General features: G+C 35.5%; 1 protein-coding gene across 3 annotated transcripts; it reads left to right on the top strand.

Moving 5' to 3' along the window:
• The first annotated feature begins 749 nt into the window (after positions 1 to 749).
• Positions 750 to 19,724, top strand: LOC140781827 (K(+) efflux antiporter 4-like). 3 transcript variants are annotated; one of them, XM_073128073.1, is made up of 21 exons: positions 751 to 1,145; positions 1,716 to 1,759; positions 8,208 to 8,266; positions 8,390 to 8,468; positions 8,618 to 8,679; positions 8,768 to 8,843; positions 8,979 to 9,053; positions 9,941 to 10,012; positions 10,110 to 10,193; positions 11,542 to 11,610; positions 12,765 to 12,842; positions 13,039 to 13,127; positions 13,972 to 14,068; positions 14,180 to 14,233; positions 16,297 to 16,392; positions 18,027 to 18,215; positions 18,303 to 18,380; positions 18,569 to 18,613; positions 19,038 to 19,133; positions 19,225 to 19,288; positions 19,429 to 19,724. In XM_073128073.1, the coding sequence occupies exons 1-21, from the start codon at positions 893 to 895 to the stop codon at positions 19,452 to 19,454; spliced, it is 1,785 nt and encodes a 594-aa protein (XP_072984174.1). In that variant the 5' UTR covers positions 751 to 892; the 3' UTR covers positions 19,455 to 19,724. The 3 variants fall into 3 exon arrangements, with proteins under 3 accessions (XP_072984176.1, XP_072984174.1, XP_072984175.1); XM_073128074.1 differs by having other exon boundaries at positions 19,225 to 19,321; XM_073128075.1 differs by lacking the exon at positions 19,225 to 19,288 and having other exon boundaries at positions 750 to 1,145.
• Positions 19,725 to 20,006: the final 282 nt, after the last annotated feature.

The following is a 20,006-nucleotide window of genomic DNA, read 5'->3' as shown; positions in this document are numbered from 1 at the left end:
TGTGAATCTAAGATCCACTATGTATATAATTACCTGCCAAGTGCCAACTCCTCTCTCTGTTAAGATCTTTGTTCTAATGATGCTTTACTTATAAAGATATTCCAATCTTCATAGATACCACAACCAGATATAAAGACGTGCTGAATTTATTTATGCACTGAGGTTAGCATCTTGTTAATAAAAAAATGAGTAGAATGGTAGAAATATCAATAATTTATGGGTGGCATCTAAAAATGTAGCTCAAAATCGCAAGAAGAAAGTAGAATCTCTCCAAAATTTAACACCCTTACTTTTGAGATCTCTCTCTCTCTCAAAAAAAAAAATCCTCTACTTTTTATATGAAAGAGATCCACCCTACCAAATCTTTTAATTATTATTTTATAAATAATCAACCTAGATGTAAATTAGAACTCACAAAATGTTTGGGGATTTTGAGAATTTTTTTTCTTATTGCAAACAGCCACCTTTTTTGATTATTTATCACATAAAAGCATGTGGTTTTTTTAAAAAATTGTAATAAGGATAAAATGCAGGTCCTGATATGCAAAAGAAATCCAAACCGCACGATCGGACGGTCCGATCTGCCACCTCGCTGGCCGACACCACTCCGATCCCATGGCAAGCGTCTTGAGATCGCATCCGTCGAATCCTCCCATCACACACATTGGACGGTTTGGGTATCCAGATCAGGTGCTTCCAGCCGAAATTTACAAGAACTACCCCTCATGTCAAGCTTTTTCAACAGATCTCGCGCATTAGACAACACTTGTATCACGCCATATTCGAGGGCTGGGTGGTTTTGGTTTCCACTCCCTTTTCCTCTCTATTCCTTTCTCCTTTCTCTCTCCACTTTAGCCTTGATCTCGTTCCTCCCACTTCGCTTTTTACGGCGATGAGGAGTCGTCGCCCTCGTCGTCCTCGATTAGGCGCTCTCCTCTTGTTGTTGTTCTTGATCGTGGCGCCGGCGACCGTCGCCGGCGACGGTGCCGGCGAGGGCGAGGCGGAGGTGGAGGTGGAGGTGGAGGCGGAGGCGGAGGCGAGCAATGTGACGGAGATCGCGGCGGCCGGGAAGGAGGAAAGCTTCGCGGACATGATCGATCGGGCGCTGCAGAAAGAGTTCTCCGAGAGCGAGCAGAACGGCGGAGGTGAGTAGATCTGCGGCCAAATCTAGTGTTTTCCTTTGTGTTTTGGGTGTCTGGGATTCTTGATTCGGGAGGGGGCTCCACTGAGGCAGTGGTCGCAGGGTTTGGGGCTAGGGTTTCTGGATTGTTGAATCTGGCGAGGTTGCGAGCTGATCGGGGTGATTCTTGGCTCTGGTGCACTTTCTTTGACTTGGATAGAGGATTTTTTGTTTTTTTTGTTTCTGTACTGACGCTACTTTAAATGATGCAGAAATGCTAGTATAGAGTCAATTGAGACGAATAGAGTTGCACATTGATACGAGGAACTTTATTAATGATAACGAGTGAATTTTCTTCTTCCATTAATTGAATCTAGAAGTAGATGCGAAGTTACCGTTTGACATGCTAGTTTCCTAATAATTATATTTAACTTACCTTTTTGGATCTTTCTTCTTCCATTAGCATCACTGGGCAAAACAAGGGTTAGTTCTGCGTATCACATGGTTTTGCAGGGGGCTGCTGCTTGACTTTTTGATTGACGAAATCTCAATTGAAACAGATCTGATTCTGAATTGGGTTGTCCTATTTTTGCAGAAACTGACCCTGGTGGCTTTAACAACAGTGTTGCCGAAAAACAGGTTGGGATTTCTATCCGTTTGCAACTTCAAATATTAATATATAATGAAGGAGTTATCAATGCTGATGCTTATTTCTTTTTAAATTTATAAAAGTAAGAAGTTTACTTACAGAAAATTGTAACCAGACCGATATTTTCGTTTTGCTAGATGTAGTACCTAAGATGTCTTTAGGATCATCTTGTTCTGGGGCATAACTTGTCTTGCAAAGTATTCATTTTTCATTGTATACCTAAGATATAAAGACAAGCCATCGTTGAATTTCTCAGATATGAAAGACAAGCCAGACTAGCCAGCTAATATTTTGCAAGAGTTGATTCAAGAGTAAACCTTTTTGCTAGATTTTGCCAAGTTCTATAACTTTTGATAAGCTAATCTCTTCTTGCATGGATATTATATAATTTATGATGCCTTTTGAGGAAGTTCTGTGTTCACAGTCCATTTCTTGGATCATCTTAGGAGTTTTATGTGGCAAAACCATATATTATTATGTTAATTGTGATGTATTGATAGCGGGTGACAATTTTCATATGTCTGCCTTAAGCCTGATAGGCGCATGTGGTCGCATGCATTTCTTGCCTGGCACCGAAGTTTCTAAAGTAGAATAATAATTATCTATGTGTTGCTTGCAATGTATTGAAAATCATTTTGGTGGCTGCCTTGGTGGGATAGCCCATTGAGCATGTGACTCCAGCTTGGCGGCCCGCCTTTGCAGTTGGTGGGCCATTTTTCTCGTAGCAGGTCAACGCCATTGCCAGTCAGGTTTTACTCACCGATAAGTTTGGGAAAAAAACCTTCTCTCCCAATCCTTCTCTGGTGGTGAGTGATGGACGGTAGATGTATGCTCCATCTCTTAATTAATATTTTAAAAGGCGGTCGCGAGTGGCGGGCATTCACCCCATCGCTTAGCGCTAAGGTGAAAGGCAAGCGATAAAACAGTCTAGTATTTTTAATTTATAAAAATAAAAATTAATAATATCACTAAATTATTAATATAGTATATATAAACATTTTAACAGTGCACTACACCAATAGTATACTAATATAGTATATATAAATTACTAATATAATACATAAAATTTTAATATATAATAATATAGTATATAAATAATAATAAATAGTACCTACACTAGTGAGACACACCCATTCAGTCCATTGACAGTCTGACACCCTCTCCCTTATCTCTATTTTCCTTTTAACTTACATGTCTATTTCCCTAACTCTTCCTCGATTTCTCTTGATGAAAAATTACCAAGAGAGCTTTCATATCCTTCCCTTTTTTCCATTTTCCATTTTCCACTTCATTTCTCTCGAACTCAATGGTGGGAGTATGAAGAGAGCGAGAGAAGAGTGAGAGTGAAATAATGAGAAATAGAAAGTCCGAGGCGGTGGACTCCGTTGAGGTGGCCACCGGTTGGGATGTGAAAAGAAGAGAGAAATTTTTCGTGGCCACCTTCTTCATGCTATTGCTGCTTTGTCGTTGCCTTCTGCCATTGAGAGAGGAGCTTGCCATATGTTGCCGATCAAGAGAGGAGGTTGGGTTAGGGCTCAAATTGTGGGAAGAGGAACATAGAGGATTGGGAATTTTTTAAATGTTAGTTATCAAACTTGATACCCACACGTAACTCGCTAGCCTAACCCACTAGCCCTATTAGACCTATTTATTTAGCCAAAGCGAGTTGCTCAGCTCGCCAAGGATGCCAAATCAGCCCAAACGCCATTACACCTCCACATTGCCACTATGCAAGGCGGCCGACTTTCGAAACACTGCTCTCAATCTCACTAAATCTCTCTCTTTCTCTCTCCCTTTCACTCGGTCACTCTTGCTCACTCTCATTTTCTGATGTGGGCATCATCTTCAATTTGACCAAAATAGAATTACTTAAGTCCAATTTTGGTCTAATTGCTGATTTTTAATTTAAATAATCAATTAAATTAGTCAATTGACAGATATGGTAGTCTATATGCGGGGGATGTCCGTATTGAGTTATTACCTAAATTGGGTTAGTCAATTTAGGTAAGGTTTAATCAATTAGGATCCTATTAGGAAATGAATTTCTATTAGAATCTCAATTGATAATTATGGTAAGCTTATATGTGGGGGATGTCCACATTGATTTATTACCTAAATTGGATCAATCAATTTAGGTAAGATGATCAATTAGAGTCCTATTAGGAAATAAGTTTCTATTAGAATCAGCTAGAATTAAAGTTGTTAACCTATTTAAGGGTTATTGCATGAGAAACAAAGACAAGTTGGAATAAGAATTATTTGAAATATCTCATTTTCTCTCCTGCGGTCTTCTTCTTCTCCCTCTCTTTCTCTCTCTCTCTTTCTTTCTCTCCCTTTCTCCTACTCTGTCTTAAGATTCTTCTCTAATCTCTTTTACTTCCTCTCTAAACCTCTCTTCTTCTTCAATCTCTATTTTTTCGTTGGTTACTGCTGCTGTCCAGAAACTCCAGTAGTGAAAGGGGATCTTTGGGTGCCCGGACGTGAAGAGGAGGACTTGGTTTCAAAGTAAAACACCACTATTCCATTTATTACTAAACCTAAACTCTAAAGTCTTTCCTTACACCATATTTTAAGCCTTTCTACTATCAACGTACCTATTTGAGAGTTGAGGAAGCTACTGTCTTATCTGAGTGGTTTTCTCTCCTTCCATCTAGTAGTGATCCTTTTAATCAATTAACTTTTTATCAGTTATTGCTTACTATATTTTATTTTAGTTACTTGTTTGGGACGATTGTTCTCCAAAACATTGCATTCATACTAGATTTGCATCATTTTCTCTTGCATCACTTACATCTATGGCACCCTACTACCTCTCTCATTCCCACCCTCCTATCTACCTCTCTCCCACTCTTATGCTTATGCTTATTCTCCCATTCTTGCATTCCTCATCGGATCCCACTATCTCATGACAACCACTTAGGGATATTGAACAAATAACAAAATTTAAAGCCATATTTTAAGTAAACGGATATATATAATTTTCGGATACAGATCAGATCTCTACGGATACAGATCGGATAATGATCGAATTTTAAATAAATACAAATATAAATCAAATATAAATCAGATCTTAGCAGGATATAAGTACAAATCAACATGTTGGAACCACCTTACTTTCACACAAAAAAAGGACTCCAATCTGTACGAGGAAAGCTAATTAAAACATGTTACAAATAATGTTAAAAATAAAATAAAGCATTTTGAGAAAGGCTATTATCCCTGAAATGAGTAATAATGTAATACACCTTAAGACCTTATCTAGCATAGTGCACCAAAGGATTCTAAAGAAGTAATGATAAAATAATATGAATGGTCCTTTTGGTTGCAACTGAGAAAAGCAGTCAGCATGTCATCTTACATGCCGATTACTTGAAACAAACTAGGGCATAAAAGCAACATAAAATGATAAAATGAGCTCCTTTGACGGACAAAATGAACAAACTTACTGAAGAGCACTCACCCGTTTATCAATGCGCCCAAGAATAGAAACACAACCTTCCACGTGCAAAGATTTTTTTTTAAGTTGCTTAACTTTCCTGTTATCAACAAATTTCCCTAGAGATTTTTCTACCAATCTGCAAAACCATGATGATAACATAAAAAGAATTAGATGCCTAGTAGAATATGGAAAAAAGAAATGTCTTCTATCAACAAAACAAGCTAAAGTTAGAGACAAAAAGAACTTATCTAATATAGTACAAATTAACACTTGGCTTACCCTTGAATAATGTTTAGGCTACCAATCAAAGGACCCACCATGGTAAGATAAAACAATCTTAAAAGTTACTCTCCCATCTCGCTTGCTTATCTTTAGAAGGTAGTTGTCAAATTGTTTTCCTCACGAGCATAAGAGCAAAATAAATATGTTAACAAGAATAGAAAACTTTGATACACAAGTGAGGAATCATGAGGAAGAATAGAAGACTACTCGGAAAGATCACCTCTCTAGTATGATACCACTAGCTTCAAGTTCAAATACAAATTCAACTGGAATGCCATATTATTATGATGCTTACAAGCCTTACAACAATTTTTTGAACAACGGGAAGAAAATTTTCTCTGATATTAGCATAAAAGGAATCAATCTGACTAGGGAGGCAACATAAGATGTATGCCCATACTCATTGGGATTAAGAAGTTTTAAAATATTAGTGAGTATTCAAATGCTGTAGAGAGGAAAAACGACTACACTAAGAAGATATTCTTAGACCAACAGAAGGTTGTAGTATTGTTTATAACCTGTTTGAAGAAATGCCAAACTCATAGATTTCTAAGGACACCAAACTATATCATGATTTGCATACAAGCTTGATGGCACGGACACCAACTTGGAATAGAAATCTACGACCTCATTGGACGACCTCCAATACATGATTTGGTAGCTCTCCCTGCCCAAAGAACCAAGAAAAATCCATCGATATCAACCAAGAAATCAACACAAATGATAAATGAAACATGCAACTAGAGAGAGAAAGAGAGGAGAGAAACCTTACGGTCCATTGCGAGATAGAAGTCCTGGAGTCGAGCAAGAGCATAGAGGAGGGAGGAGAGGCTGAGATGGAGCTTCTCGACGGCTGAGAGGTGGTGGTGACGAAGGAGGTGAAAACGGTAAGAGTTTCGTGATATGAGGAAGGTAACTAGGTAAGGGTTTATTATGGGTTAACGGGTAGGATATATAAGTATTAATTTATAAATTATGTGGGTAAACAATATCTGATATTTGTATCCGTATCTAAAAAAAATATACCTGACCCATATCCGATTGTTTTTTTTTTAAAACCTTACCTATATCCGAATCCATATTCGAATCGTTAAGGATTCTTTGACTCGAATATGATTCAGATTGGGTCGGCTAAAAGGCTTGGTCGGAGTTAATCCGACCTGTTTTCACTCCTACTACAACCCCACCAGTGGCCTTCCCTCGTTCCCCTCTCTCTTTCTCTTTGTGCATACAACAACCCATAGTCCTCCTTGAATTTTTTTTTTTGCCACCATTAGATTATTGCTATTGCTAATTAGTAATTAGTAGTGTGTTAATTGTGATTTGTGAAATTGTGAAGGTGGAGTAGGGTAGGCTGGTTTTGCTATTTTGTATCATCCAATCATGTGTAATGTGTTTGTTATTTGTGAATCATGCAAGCTTGTGAATATATGCACTATATATTATACATGATATATAATTATTTTTATTTTTTATATATTAAAAATGTTGGACATCATAAGTGCCTATATATGCGGTCGCGCACAGCCTAAGAATTATACAATCGGATGATTGCCCACGAATCGTGGGAGCTTTCAAGATATTGGCCAGTTTATTAAAAAGCAGTTTTCACTTTTCACAGCCGCATAGGAGGCCGCCCTTCATTGACCTTATGTGGCTCGGCAAGGTAGTTGGCCACATTATCAAGTTTTGGTTGGCCACCAAAACTGAGGTGGCCCAATAACTATTAGCAAATCGGCAATCTAATAAAATATTAGTAAAAAAAAAACTCAACTCACAAAGTCACTGATTGCATGCAAATAAAAACATCTCTCATGCTACCCGACAGGACTGCGGTGGTCATCAATTCAACATCTATGATTAGTGGCCGTCTCTCTTTCTCTCATTCTTTGCCTTACCCACCTCAGGTCCTCCACCTTCCTCCTCATTTTCTTCCTCTATTTCTCTATCAGACCCCCTCACCCTCTCTTTCTATACAATCCGCACACCCTCCTCACTCTTTGTTACCATCTTCATCCCATTGTTCTCTCCCTCTACTTATCTACCAAAACCCTTCTCATCAACTACCACCTCCACCTCTCCTTCCCTCCTCGACACCACTGCTGCAACACAACCATTCTCCTCTACCACACTCCTTTGCATATTAATAAGTGTGAATCGGTTGAATTAGTGTAAAATTGGATAATTGTTCTATAGTTTAATGAGTTGATTATTTGAATTAGCATGAATTGAGTAATTTGTGAATTAGTGTAAAATACGAGTCATGTTATGTGATTCACTGATTTGATTATTTGGTTTAGTGTAATAGTGTGTGATCATGCTATTTATACATATATTAGATTATTACTAATAAATTTTTGCATATATGTATTATCATATATAATATTTTTAATATATTTAAAATACTAGACCTGCATATGCGTCTGCATACTGCCTATCCACTATGCATTGGGGTTAACACCTGCATGCCCCAAATGCTTTTCGAAGCATTGCAATAAATGGAACCTAGATTGTTGTTATCTTTTTATGGGGATAACCTTCTATTTTCTGCGAGCAAGTTCATTGCAGTTCAGACATTGATGTTTGGAGTGGAGATAATTACATTTCAGTTTGTATCTATTTTCAGATGTTGATGTTTGGAGTGGAGATAATTATATTTCAGTTTGTATCTATTTTAATTGTACCCGAACTGATTTCATTTTCTTTTCTTTTGCCAGGCTGTTCTTGAAACTGTAGCTAGAGTTACTGCAAAGAAAAATGAGACCAAAGATGAAAAGTATATTCTTCTATGGAAATTTCATTCTGTATTTTCTGTCGAAATGTGTTATCCACAATTTTGGAGAGTTTTGAGAAGTCCTTAAAATTAATATTATGGAATTCTTGATATCTCCTATCCCAGGTCATTTCAGTTTCACGATGTTTTTAATCTGGATAATGAAAATCGAGGAGAGGACATTCCCACCTTAATAGATCGCAAGGTATTAGGAAATGCAACATTTGGAGCTTATTCTGAAGTTTAGACATTACTCAGTATTACACAGCGTGTAATGCCAAAGTCTAATGCCTTAGATCTACTACAATAGTTTTCTACAATAAATGTATTTTAATGTTAAAAAATTGTCTACAGGATAATGTTTTCATCATTTCAAATCCAAAGTCAAAATATCCTGTCCTACAGTTGGACTTGAGGTATGCTTGGCATTATATTTATATTATTTTTTAGATTCGTATGCTAATTGGCTTCTGCCGATATATTATCAAATGGAAATAATTGTAGGTTGATATCAGATCTTGTTGTGGTCATTGTATCTGCAACATGTGGTGGAATAGCCTTTGCTTGTGCTGGACAACCGGTGGGTGTTGGTGATAATATCTTTTATTGAAATAAATGTGCTGTATCAGTCTTTTCATGTATTTCCACTGGAATTACAGTTTTCCATGTACGCAAACCAATCTCACGGAAATCAGTGCTGAAAATTTTATTGCAGGTAATCACTGGTTACTTACTTGCAGGATCTGTAATTGGACCTGGAGGTTTCAGCTTCGTCAGTGAAATGGTGCAAGTAAGGTTCTTTTGCTTTTCTGAACTGCAGTTCTTATTTCTTAGTACTTCATCCATATGTTTAAATATTAAATGTGTGTTTTGTCACTTTCAAGAAGTTAATGTTAGTATGCCTTACTATAATCTTAATACTACATTTTTGAAAAAGTAGAAAGTTATGATTTACATTTGAGCTTTAAAATGTGCATTGATTGTGCTGATGGTGTGTTATTGGGTAGACTTAGTACTTAAGCACTTCTTGCGTGCTAACACTTCAAGGAAGGTAAACGGAAGTGTTAAAAGTAATGGCTATATACAATTTGTAAAAAGTTAGTTTAAAGTTTAAAGTTTAAAGTTCAAATATGATGGCTAAAATGGGACAGAAGGATAGATAGTAATGTTAATCAAAAGATAGCAATTGAATATTTGCAAATCTACTGAAAGAAAGAATACACTTTGTGCAGGCAAAATAGAAGTTCTGAATTAGAGGAAAGCTATTTTACTGACACAGGTAATTAGCAAACAAAAAGAATGAAGTAGCTAATACTGAGTCAACTTGTATATTATCATATACTTAAAAAAACAATTACATCCTTATTCTTTTTTTCTTTATAGTATTGTACGAAGAACACTATCTTGCACTTAACTATTTTCTGAGCAGGAATAGATGCTTAACCAGGCTTTGAGTTCTCTATATATGCCACTTAGTCTGACGGTTAGCAGCCGAGAGACTGCCCTAATAAGCATCTGTATAAAGAATCAAAGATTATTTAATATTTTAGAGTGACATGCGGAATGTTGTATATGTTGTTATATGTACTAAGTGCTAACTATTTCATTTAGATGAGACCTCTTATGTGTTGCTGAGCCTTTTTTCTCCATTTTTTGTCTTCACAATCATTGTTACAGGTAGAAACAGTAGCTCAGTTTGGCGTGATTTTTCTCCTTTTTGCGTTAGGCCTGGAGTTCTCTACAACAAAAGTATCATCTAAATTCTCCATTCACCTTTCAAGACTTGGCTGTTTGGCTACTTCCACAACTATTTATTGATATTTGCTTTCTTCTCATTTTATTACAGCTTCGAGTTGTCCGTGCAGTTGCTGTTCTCGGAGGGTTACTACAGATTCTATTGTTTATGTGTTTGTGTGGTGTGATTGCCTCGGTTTGTCTCTGGTCATCTATCTTGTTCTGTGTACTTCTTCAGGAAGCATTATTTTTAAGACTGTTTTATCTTTCATCAAGGAAGATTCATCTAGAAAAGTTCTAGCTTTATGGTGGGGCCACTAAGCAATTCATTTGAAGTGGTTTATTCCAAATGCATAGCACATGGCATACATTTAACTTTTCTTGATTCTTTTGATTACATAATAAAACAAATTGTCTTTCTAACTCTTGAATGATCTAGTGGTTTGCTGGGAATATTATAGGTAACATGTTATAATAGATGTATGGACTAAATTTAGATGAATGGAGAAAAATGATCCCTATTGCCACCCCATATAGTTGGGACAATAGGCTTGGTTGTCGTATATTATAACAGATTTAATTCTTTTAAATATGTACTTTTTCTTGCATTATTGATCTTTGCCAAAGATTTTGAATGTCTGAGTCAATAGTGGGATGTTCTTCTATTGTTTTTTATTGTTTCATTTTATTTTTTTGGATCATTCAACTCTATATTATCATTTTGCAGGACTTTTTTGGTACAAATTTGATGTATCTATCAAACTGACCTGACAAAGGAAAAGCGGACCGAACATTAGATCTGCCAAAAAATTTAACAAAAAAAGGTTAAAGTGAAAGTGTGAAACTAAAAGAGTATGAGTATAATAATTGAGGAATCTTTAGTATTCCTTGCAGGAACTCAGTATTACCTGTTCGTGGGATCCTTAATATGTTTCTTAATAGTTCCGTAAGAACTAACCATGAATTATTGATAAACATATTAATGATCCCAAGAATGGATAAAAGCTAGTTACTACAAGGAATTCTCGAGAATTCTTTGGTAGATTTATGTGTGACATCTTATTATAGCAATCATTTGGCCCTTGGGAAACAACCAGCAGCACAATTCATAGGTGGAATTGTAGCCTTTTGTTTACAGTTTCTTTTTAAACAACCTTGCATATAATTTTATTCTATAATTTAGAACAGACATCTGCTCAGTTGAGAGGATCTTCTAGTTTTATATGCATCTCCTAGTGGGATGTATAATAATCTAACTGAGTCAAATGACGTACGTTTTTGGACAACATTATTGAATTTGTAGAAATTTTTTTGCTGCTTATAAATGTTTTTGGTATCTATATCATGTATACATCATCAGACGTCTGAATAAGTATCTATTATGTTTTTATTGCTGTTTCATTTTTTCTCATCATTTCTCAAGGCATAAAATACTGGTTTACCTACTCTTGTGTTTATTTAGACAAATCCTACTCAATAATTGAAGTAATTTTTTAATGGTATCCCCTCCCCCATTCTTATTTCTTGCCAATGGATGATTGCAGTTATGTGGAGGCAAAATTTCAGAAGGCATCTTTGTTGGCGCTTTCCTATCAATGTCTTCAACAGCTGTGGTACATTTCTAAATCTGATTGGGAATTCAACAGTTTTCACTTTTCAGATGACTAATGCATGTGAACCACCAATGAATAGACATAAATATGATTTTGGTTGCACATCTTGGCTCACATTTAATGTGCATAGGTTGCTTTGTTTATATGTGGTGACTGGTTCTAAATCCAGGGACTACGGGTATAATTAATTTGTTCTCTTCATCTCATGATAAGAGGCAGCTCTACAACTTTGTGGAAGGCCTATTTTCATTCGTGAATCATGGTTGTGCAATAGAACATTTTAGAATAGGATGGAATGGAACTAGAAGGATTAAAATAACTTTCAAAAGTTCTGTTAGGTTCTTATCTTAGATTCCATGGCAGCTTGCATTTTGGCTTTTTAGAATGCCTTTACATCATAATCTTAGTCCACTCTACTCTGTATATTTTGGATTTCTTCTCGAGACTTTGTTGGCAAGTTTGATAACTCTCCTCCCCTGCAACTAGCCTAGGAAAATGGATACACAAAAAATCCATGCGTATCTTATCGGATTCCATATTAGATATGATGCTTGTCGGATACTTCAGAGATACGTGTTGGATACTTACTTTGATTATCTGATTTTTTAAGCAGAAAAATAAAAAAGAGGATATTGTCAATACTTCTCAGGTACTTCTTAAATACTTTGAGAGTTCGAAGACAACGCTAGTTAAATGTTTTCTATTAGATCAAGAATGTTCTCTTTGCAACAAAGTCGATCATAGATGCTATTTATTTTGCATGATTTATGAGCTTGAAGTAATTAATATTAGGATTTCATGCCACAAATGCATAATTAACTGACAATTTATTGATCAATGTTCTTTGCTCTTAATGTAATGTCAATCTGTTATAAATGATTAGCTCTTTAGATGAATATGTTAAAGATATTCTTGTACTATAAAGTCATGATGATATACGTTATCTTTATGGTTCTTGAATAAATTTATCTTATCCTTGGTTGCATTTGTTGTTTATGCATTTGCATATGCCTCCATCTTGTTGATCTGTTTAATATTCTGTTCTATGAAATAGCCCCATTTTGCATAGTAGTTGTTATATAGGGACTTTTTGGAATCCTAATAGTTTCTTGATTGCAATATTTTATTTTGATGGGTAAGTCACTATTGTACAGGTCTTAAAATTTTTGATGGAAAAAAACAGTATCAATGCACTTCACGGCCAAGTTACAGTCGGCACCCTTATATTGCAGGTAATATAGACTTCAAGCCTACAGTTGCCAAACTATTTGTAAGATCCATAATCCTTTGGTGCAAAAGCCAAAGATAAAGACACTATGAGGTGCAAAGTTCATTTAAGAACCAAAATGAATTGTATCTATCTTTAAATGATCAAGTCAGACATGTGATCCTTACTTATAATTTAAATACACATTCTTTTTTCTCTAGGATTGTGCCGTGGGTTTGCTGTTTGCACTACTTCCTATTTTGGGTGGCACATTTGGTGTTCTTCAAGGAGTCATGTCAATGGCAAAGTCGTAAGTGCAAATCATGCATACTTTTCGGTGAATGTTAATTAGAACTTATACAGCAAGCTGATCCTGCGGTAATATCTATATAGTAGAAAACTATTGATATATATTGCTTGATTTTGTGCTGAGTTGTAGTGAGGATTGTCATTACCTCCTTTTGTTCTGGTTTGAAGTATGTCTGATCTATAGATGATTTAGGCCTCATTCACATATGAAATAGGATTGAAATTGGAATAACAATTTCTATTTGTTATTACTAAAATGTGAGATTTTTTTATAGAATTAACTATTTCTATGTTCACTAGTATTCTGGAATAAAAGTATAATAATTACTTTTTATGTGATATAAAGTGAAGAAAAAGATGGAAAAAAATTTATATTAGTTTTTTATGAAATTACAATAAATATTTTTTGATTTGATATAAAGTAGATTGATGGGATAAATATCAAAAGCAAATTAGTAATTAGATTAGTGTGGTATAAAATATAATTTTGATGAATAATGTTTGCATTCTGGAATAGAGCTATTTTAATATTTAGTGTTATTCTTGTTGTATTACAGAATAAGAAAAAAGTTATTCCTGAAGTGAACGAGTGCGTAGAAAACTCTTAATACAAGTAAAATGGAGGATAGTTGATGTGCATTGTGCATGTCTGAAGCAAAAACATTTGGATTTATGTGATTAATATGTTGTACAGAAATCTAATGACTTAATTTATTGGTCTTGCATTTTCATTCTTTGTACAAGATCTATATTCATTTTCTATACCACTCTACATTTTGTTAAACTTCCAGATGGTTAAAGTAGTAAATTTATGTTGATATCTCGAACTTGAAATATTGCACTAGGTTGGTAGTTCTGTGCACATTCCTGGCTATTCTTTCCATTTTATCCCGCACTGCTGTGCCTTGGTGTCTTAAGCTGATGATAAGTCTTTCGTCTCAGGTACATTTTAGATTACAAACTCTTCTTTTGAACTATTTAATAGAGACTTATCTCTCTTATTTTGCTCCTTTTCTCTTTTTTAATATTCTCAGTGGAATGTCATTTATGCAGACCAATGAGTTATATCAGCTGGCATCTGTCGCCTTCTGCTTGCTAGTTGCTTGGGTTAGTGCCATTCCTTTCCATTTGAAAGATATATTCAGTGTTACTTTAAAGCGTATTAATTGGTCAAGATGCCATTTACCACTTCTATTTTGCTTTCTTTCTGAATTTAGTAATTCTCATTTATTTCATGAGAAGTTGCTTCAAACAATTTACCTATGGATACTAGATTTACTGGGAAGTGGCAACATGGATCTGGGAACTGTTACATAGTATGCTTGTGACAATAGTGGCAATTCTCTCAATTCTAATCGATTGGCTATATTGTGGCGATTCTTGTGAGTAATATATCTAGCAATGCTCGGTGATTCCTTATTGACACTTTTCTTAGACACAACTACTACATTCCAAAATAACTCTTTGACTTTGACATCTTTACCCTTTGCCTTAAACTTCTTTTAGATTTTGGATTGACCTAACTTAAACTCTTCTATATTTGATTCCAACTGAAGAAAAAGAATCAATAGAAGTTACTGACTGTAAATGCAATTTCCAAAGAATTCATTGTACTTATATACAAAGCATTTTAACTTTATCTGCATTGATCAAGTTGCCTTTCAATTTCAAGTATTTTCTTTATCTTCTTTCTCTTTCTGTTTATCTTCTGAGTCACCTTGTGAGAATTTCCTTTATGCCCCATAACTTCGAGCTCTTTCATCCTGTTAAATATGCTGATAGCAGAACAGCTTGATTGCAAATGTGCATTCTTAGTGACATGACTCAGAGAAAGGAAAACAAGATCTAGGAAACTTTCCAAGTAATAGGAATCTCTAAAGGAGGCGTTTGGATGTAGTAAAACTTTTGCACCTACAGTTAGTTGCTCTTCAAAATCTTTCATGAATTACTTGTCTTACAATTCACGATCCAAACCACAAATTTTGCAACTCTTCCAATCAAATTTGTTAACTTTACTCATCATTTAAGTAATAGAAGTAATTGATGACCACCTGCATAATCTCAAAGCATTCAAAGATGCTGGTACTGATATATTTATTCTCACTTGTGCTAATGGAGCCATACTGGGGTGGAATAGATCCATTATTCCCTTATTTTGACTACCAGGTGCTAAGAACAAAAACAAGTAGACTTGAGAACAAACTATTAATAGGCAAGCAATGACACTTACTGAAAAAGGCTTCCAAAAAACGAAAATTGATGATGTCTGAGGTGAAGATAGTCTTAATTAGAAGTCAATCTAAGAAAAATGTCTCCTTGGGTAGAATTATAGATATTCTTAAATGTTCTATGCTATAAATGTTTGATAACTTAATTGTCATTATGAATCTGGCAGTTTGTATTAATGTTGGACAACTAAAAGGCAGTCCCATCCTTTATAGTCCAGCATGAGTCAAAATCTTAAAGGACCTCTTAGATGTAAGAGAACATAAAAAGGGATGTGTTCTCTGAAGGCTGCTGCAGATTATGAGGTTTTAGCATTAGAGTTCTGCCAAGAAAAGGTGAGATTGAGCAGTCAAATTATCTTGCTATCCCCTTTTTCTACGATATGATAAATTATGTTATGAACAACCTACATGTTCTAGAATGATAATCCAACACTTCTGCTGGTTCTAGTATTGGCTCTTGTTTCACAGAGAGAGTCACCATTCAAGATACAACTTTAAGCTGGTTATCTCATTTTCTATATTAATAACCTTTGCTTCCAGTGATTTCAACTGTGTTTCATGACAAGTTATTGCGAGATTCAAAGAGCTCTCAAATTGATTAACTACTTAAAACACTTAAGTAGATACAAATGCATGTTGGTCCCAATTTTTTTTTCTACACGCCATTGCCACCAAGACTGGATCTAAGATGAATGGAATTATGGTTGTCGAATGAGAATATTTGCTTCATACCTATCTTTCACTCTTGTAGTTCAGGATCAAGTTTGTTGACCTAAAAGTATGAAGGATACTATGCTAGGGTTAATAATCGATAACATCTTTAAACTATCATGTAGGACAGTAGGAGTGGATACGATGCTCTCCTGAACAAAAGTTTGCTGCACTCTTGAACATCTTCAAAATGCTTAATCATTTTCTTATATGGAATTCTTATTGACACAGTGTAGTGACAAGTTGGGTTTGAGTCTTGAATTGGGTTCGTTTGCAGCTGGAGTTATGATATCAACCACTGATCTTTCGCAACATACGCTGGAACAAGTAAGTTCTTTACATGTTACATTGCTGCTTCATGCAGTGGCACTAATTGCTTGGTTTCTTGTCCTAATTTGAACTTGCATTCTGGGAATGGTATGTTATCATTATTGGATTCCATTAGGTAAACCAGGACTTAGCCTTTCTGTATAGCACAAAGGTTTGCGTCGTGCATTCAAGTGGTATATGTTAGAGGGATGGAAAGAGTCATTGCAGTACTGGGGGTAAGGCCGTGTATAATGTTTTCCCACCCCATACCTTCTTTTGCAGGGCCCTTGAGCACTGGGACACTTTCTTATCATAATTTAATAATAGCTAATACTTTTTCCCCTTTTTTCATGTTATAGCTATATATATTATGTTTTTAAAAGGAAATTAAGTGCATAACCTGAACTTAGTAGCATTTCCTTGTTTTAACATGGTCAGGGGTAGTCATCAGGTGTTAATCCTTTTATGAACAGTAGAATTTCATGTGCCAGGTAATATTGAATTTGGTGTTGTAGGGAACAGTGATGAAATTCTTCTTGCATTATGCTGTGTGACATACTATATACAATCTTTTGCCTACTTACTAGGTTTCCATCAGACAATTCTCTTTGTAAGCATTGTCTACGTTCCCCATTCTACTATTTTATCAGTTTGGGATCATATCTACCTGTAAAGAATGCCTTGTCACCTGTGCAATTGCACATCCTTCCCCAAAACTCTCCCTGCCCACACAGATGCATCGAGTAGATGGTTATTCTCCCAACCTGCCTGGTTACTGCTGATATTCAATCTCACAATGGAAAAGATGATCTGGTTTGGCCCATGAATATTTTTATCTCAGAAATGGGAGAAATCTGATGTGCTCTACTTTGTTCTTCTGGTTACTGTGATGTACTGATATTCAATCTCACAATGAAAAAGAGAATCTGCTTCTCAGAAATGGGAGAATCTTCTTTGGTCCATGAATATCTAGCTCAGAAATGAATATTTTGTGCATCTGGTTACCTTGATGTACTGATACTCAATCTCACAATGGAAAAGAGAATCTGCTTTGGTCCATGAATACCTATATCTCAGAAATGGGAGACATCCGACGTGCACACATTGAACTCTGGTACTGTATACAAATTTGAGAACGCGAATAATTGTTTAGGAAGAACCAATTTAATTACAACCTAGGATATTATGCAAGAGAATGTAGATTTAATACATTTGATTGAACTGATGATGTGATAGGGTACAAGGTGGTGTTAGGAATGCAATATCATACGCTTGAAGTAAGAAAACGTAAGGAGATCAGTGTGTGCTTCCAGAAGGTAACTGTAACATGAGACAATGCTGCAGAATTCTCATTTGGAGTGCTCATGTTTGAGAAACATCTCTATTAAAATGAGATGTTGAATATATAATTACAAATGTAGCTTCATTATCATCCCTTTAATTTGGTGGCAAGATGTTTCATGAGTTATTTTGCTCCTGATTTATTAGAGAGCATTTTGTATGTGATCTTTATAAAGAATGTTTTTTCTAATATTTGATAATAAATGTTTGCATTATTATCGCTCATCGTTTTTTAAGGGAAAACAGAAGAAGACCTTCATATGTAGTAATCCATTATATGTTCTCTTATTTCAGGTTTGTTCTTTCTGCAGATAGAACCCATCCGCAACTTCTTTGCAGCTCTTTTTCTTGCAAGCATTGGAATGCTTATTCATGTCCATTTCCTTTGGAACCATGTAGATATCTTGCTAGCAGCTGTAATTCTGGTGATCATTGTGAAGACATTTGTTGTCACGATAGTGGTGAAAGGATTTGGTTACAGTAATAAGACAGCACTACTTGTAAGGCTGGATCATGTTAATTGTATATCTTGTACTCTCGAACTATTAGTATTTATTTCAAACTTGAATAATGTGTTACTTTTGTAGGTTGGTATGTCTTTGGCGCAGATAGGGGAATTCGCATTTGTTCTTCTTAGTCGTGCTTCAAATCTTCATCTAGTAGAGGTGATTTTCTTTGTATTTACTATATAACTATATTTCAGTTGACAAATACTGTTATGCTTAGCTTTAGATGTGAAGGTGAGCAGTCAGTTTAATCAGTTGAAATGAATTTGCAAGCATTTAAGATTACTTCTAAGTTATAATATCTCATCCAAATTAATCATGTAACCTGACATTGATATCTTCTTTAGGGTAAACTGTATCTGCTGCTTCTTGGGACAACTGCTCTTAGTTTGGTAATTACCATTTACTTCTCTTTTCCTATTTGATACATTTGTGGTATAATATCTTGAGATTGAGTTGTGCCAATTATTACTGTAGTATTTTTGTTTGTTATAACAAGACCACAGTTTACTGTTATTCTGTGGACGATAACTCTTTCTTTTTTTTGTAAAATCAAAATTCATTAATGATATCCAACATAAATGCTGGGAAAGGAATTACTACCAATCTCATTGCAAGTGTAATACACCTGAAGTATCTTGAGTCAAATATTTCCCAAGTCAAGATGACCTTCATTGCCTTCCAAAAGAAGGGATGGTATCTTAATGGATCACCATTGGTTTATCTCATTTAATGGGATGAATGCCTAGCATTATCCCTATCACACTTTCAAATTTCTTTTATTGGATTTCAAGTAATTGGATGTTAATCATGCAGGTGACTACGCCATTCCTGTTTAAATTGATCCCTGCAGTAATTCATCTTGGTGTTCTACTTAGATGGTTCTCTCCTGATACGAGTCAAACATTAGAGGTACTGTATCTTATCATATCATGTATCATCTTTTATTTGCAATGAGGATTATTATCAGTTCTGATTTCTTAGTGAGAAACTGTCTTTCCAGTTGGGGCATAAAAGTGATAGCCTTCGGGTGGATGGTGTTAAGCGCATAAACTTGATGGTCCAAGGTTCTCATAATTCATGAGGGAAAAAAAGTTCAAGTACACCAAACCAACTTTAGATACTGGCTAATCTAATGAGCTTCATAAAAAAAAAAAATTCATGTATCCACTAGGCATGGTTATCTGACTCAAACTCACTGTTCCAGGAGGGCGTGAAACAAAAAGGAGTTAGATCTCGTCTTCCATTGTGTGTAGATCCTTTTGTGGCATAGCTTGCCGCCAGGGCCAAACAAGAGGCTGATAAATACAGGAGTACCAATAGTTTTGGCAGCCTGACACCAGAGTTCTTCGACCTGTGTGCTGGTATTTTGTAACATACAAGCGATGTATCTTAGTTGATTGATTTAGTTGGGCAGTTTTGAGGTTGGGACTCCCATTGTAGTAACCTAACAAGGTGTTGATTATATTAATTTATCTGAGGCAGTTGAGGTTGATTAGTCGATTTCCTTTTCCCCCTCTGCTTGCCCTTGTACTCCTTCCTCCTGTCTTTTGAAGAAATTGACTACTACATGTTGCAGCAGAGCTCTAAAATTGTGACTAGGAAGCTTGCAGCATTCAAAATGCAGTTGGATTTTGATTCTTTCCTTCTTTGATTCCATAAGCTGTTTAAAGTTTCTCAAAATCATGTGTAACTTTTATCAGAAAATTCGTGTTGTGTTGTATTTTGAAACATCTTAGTTGTGAAAGGGATATGTTATTTTGAAATATCTGTTTGTTACTTCCT

This window comes from Typha latifolia, chromosome 2, assembly GCF_019914945.1.
Source record: "Typha latifolia isolate L0001 chromosome 2, TyphaL0001v2, whole genome shotgun sequence".
NCBI lineage: Eukaryota > Viridiplantae > Streptophyta > Magnoliopsida > Poales > Typhaceae > Typha > Typha latifolia.
Note: the sequence above shows the minus strand (reverse complement) of the source record. Positions and strands in the feature narration are given on the sequence as shown.

What these genes read in the sequence shown, in the direction of transcription:
- LOC140781827 (XM_073128073.1), top strand. Translation starts at nt 893, where the DNA reads ATGAGGAGTCGTCGCCCTCGTCGTCCTCGATTAGGCGCTCTCCTCTTG. An exon ending in ACAGTGTTGCCGAAAAACAG is followed by an intron (nt 1,760 to 8,207) that starts GTTGGGATTTCT and finishes TTCTTTTGCCAG; the next exon opens with GCTGTTCTTGAAACTGTAGC. An exon ending in TCGTCAGTGAAATGGTGCAA is followed by an intron (nt 9,054 to 9,940) that starts GTAAGGTTCTTT and finishes TCATTGTTACAG; the next exon opens with GTAGAAACAGTAGCTCAGTT.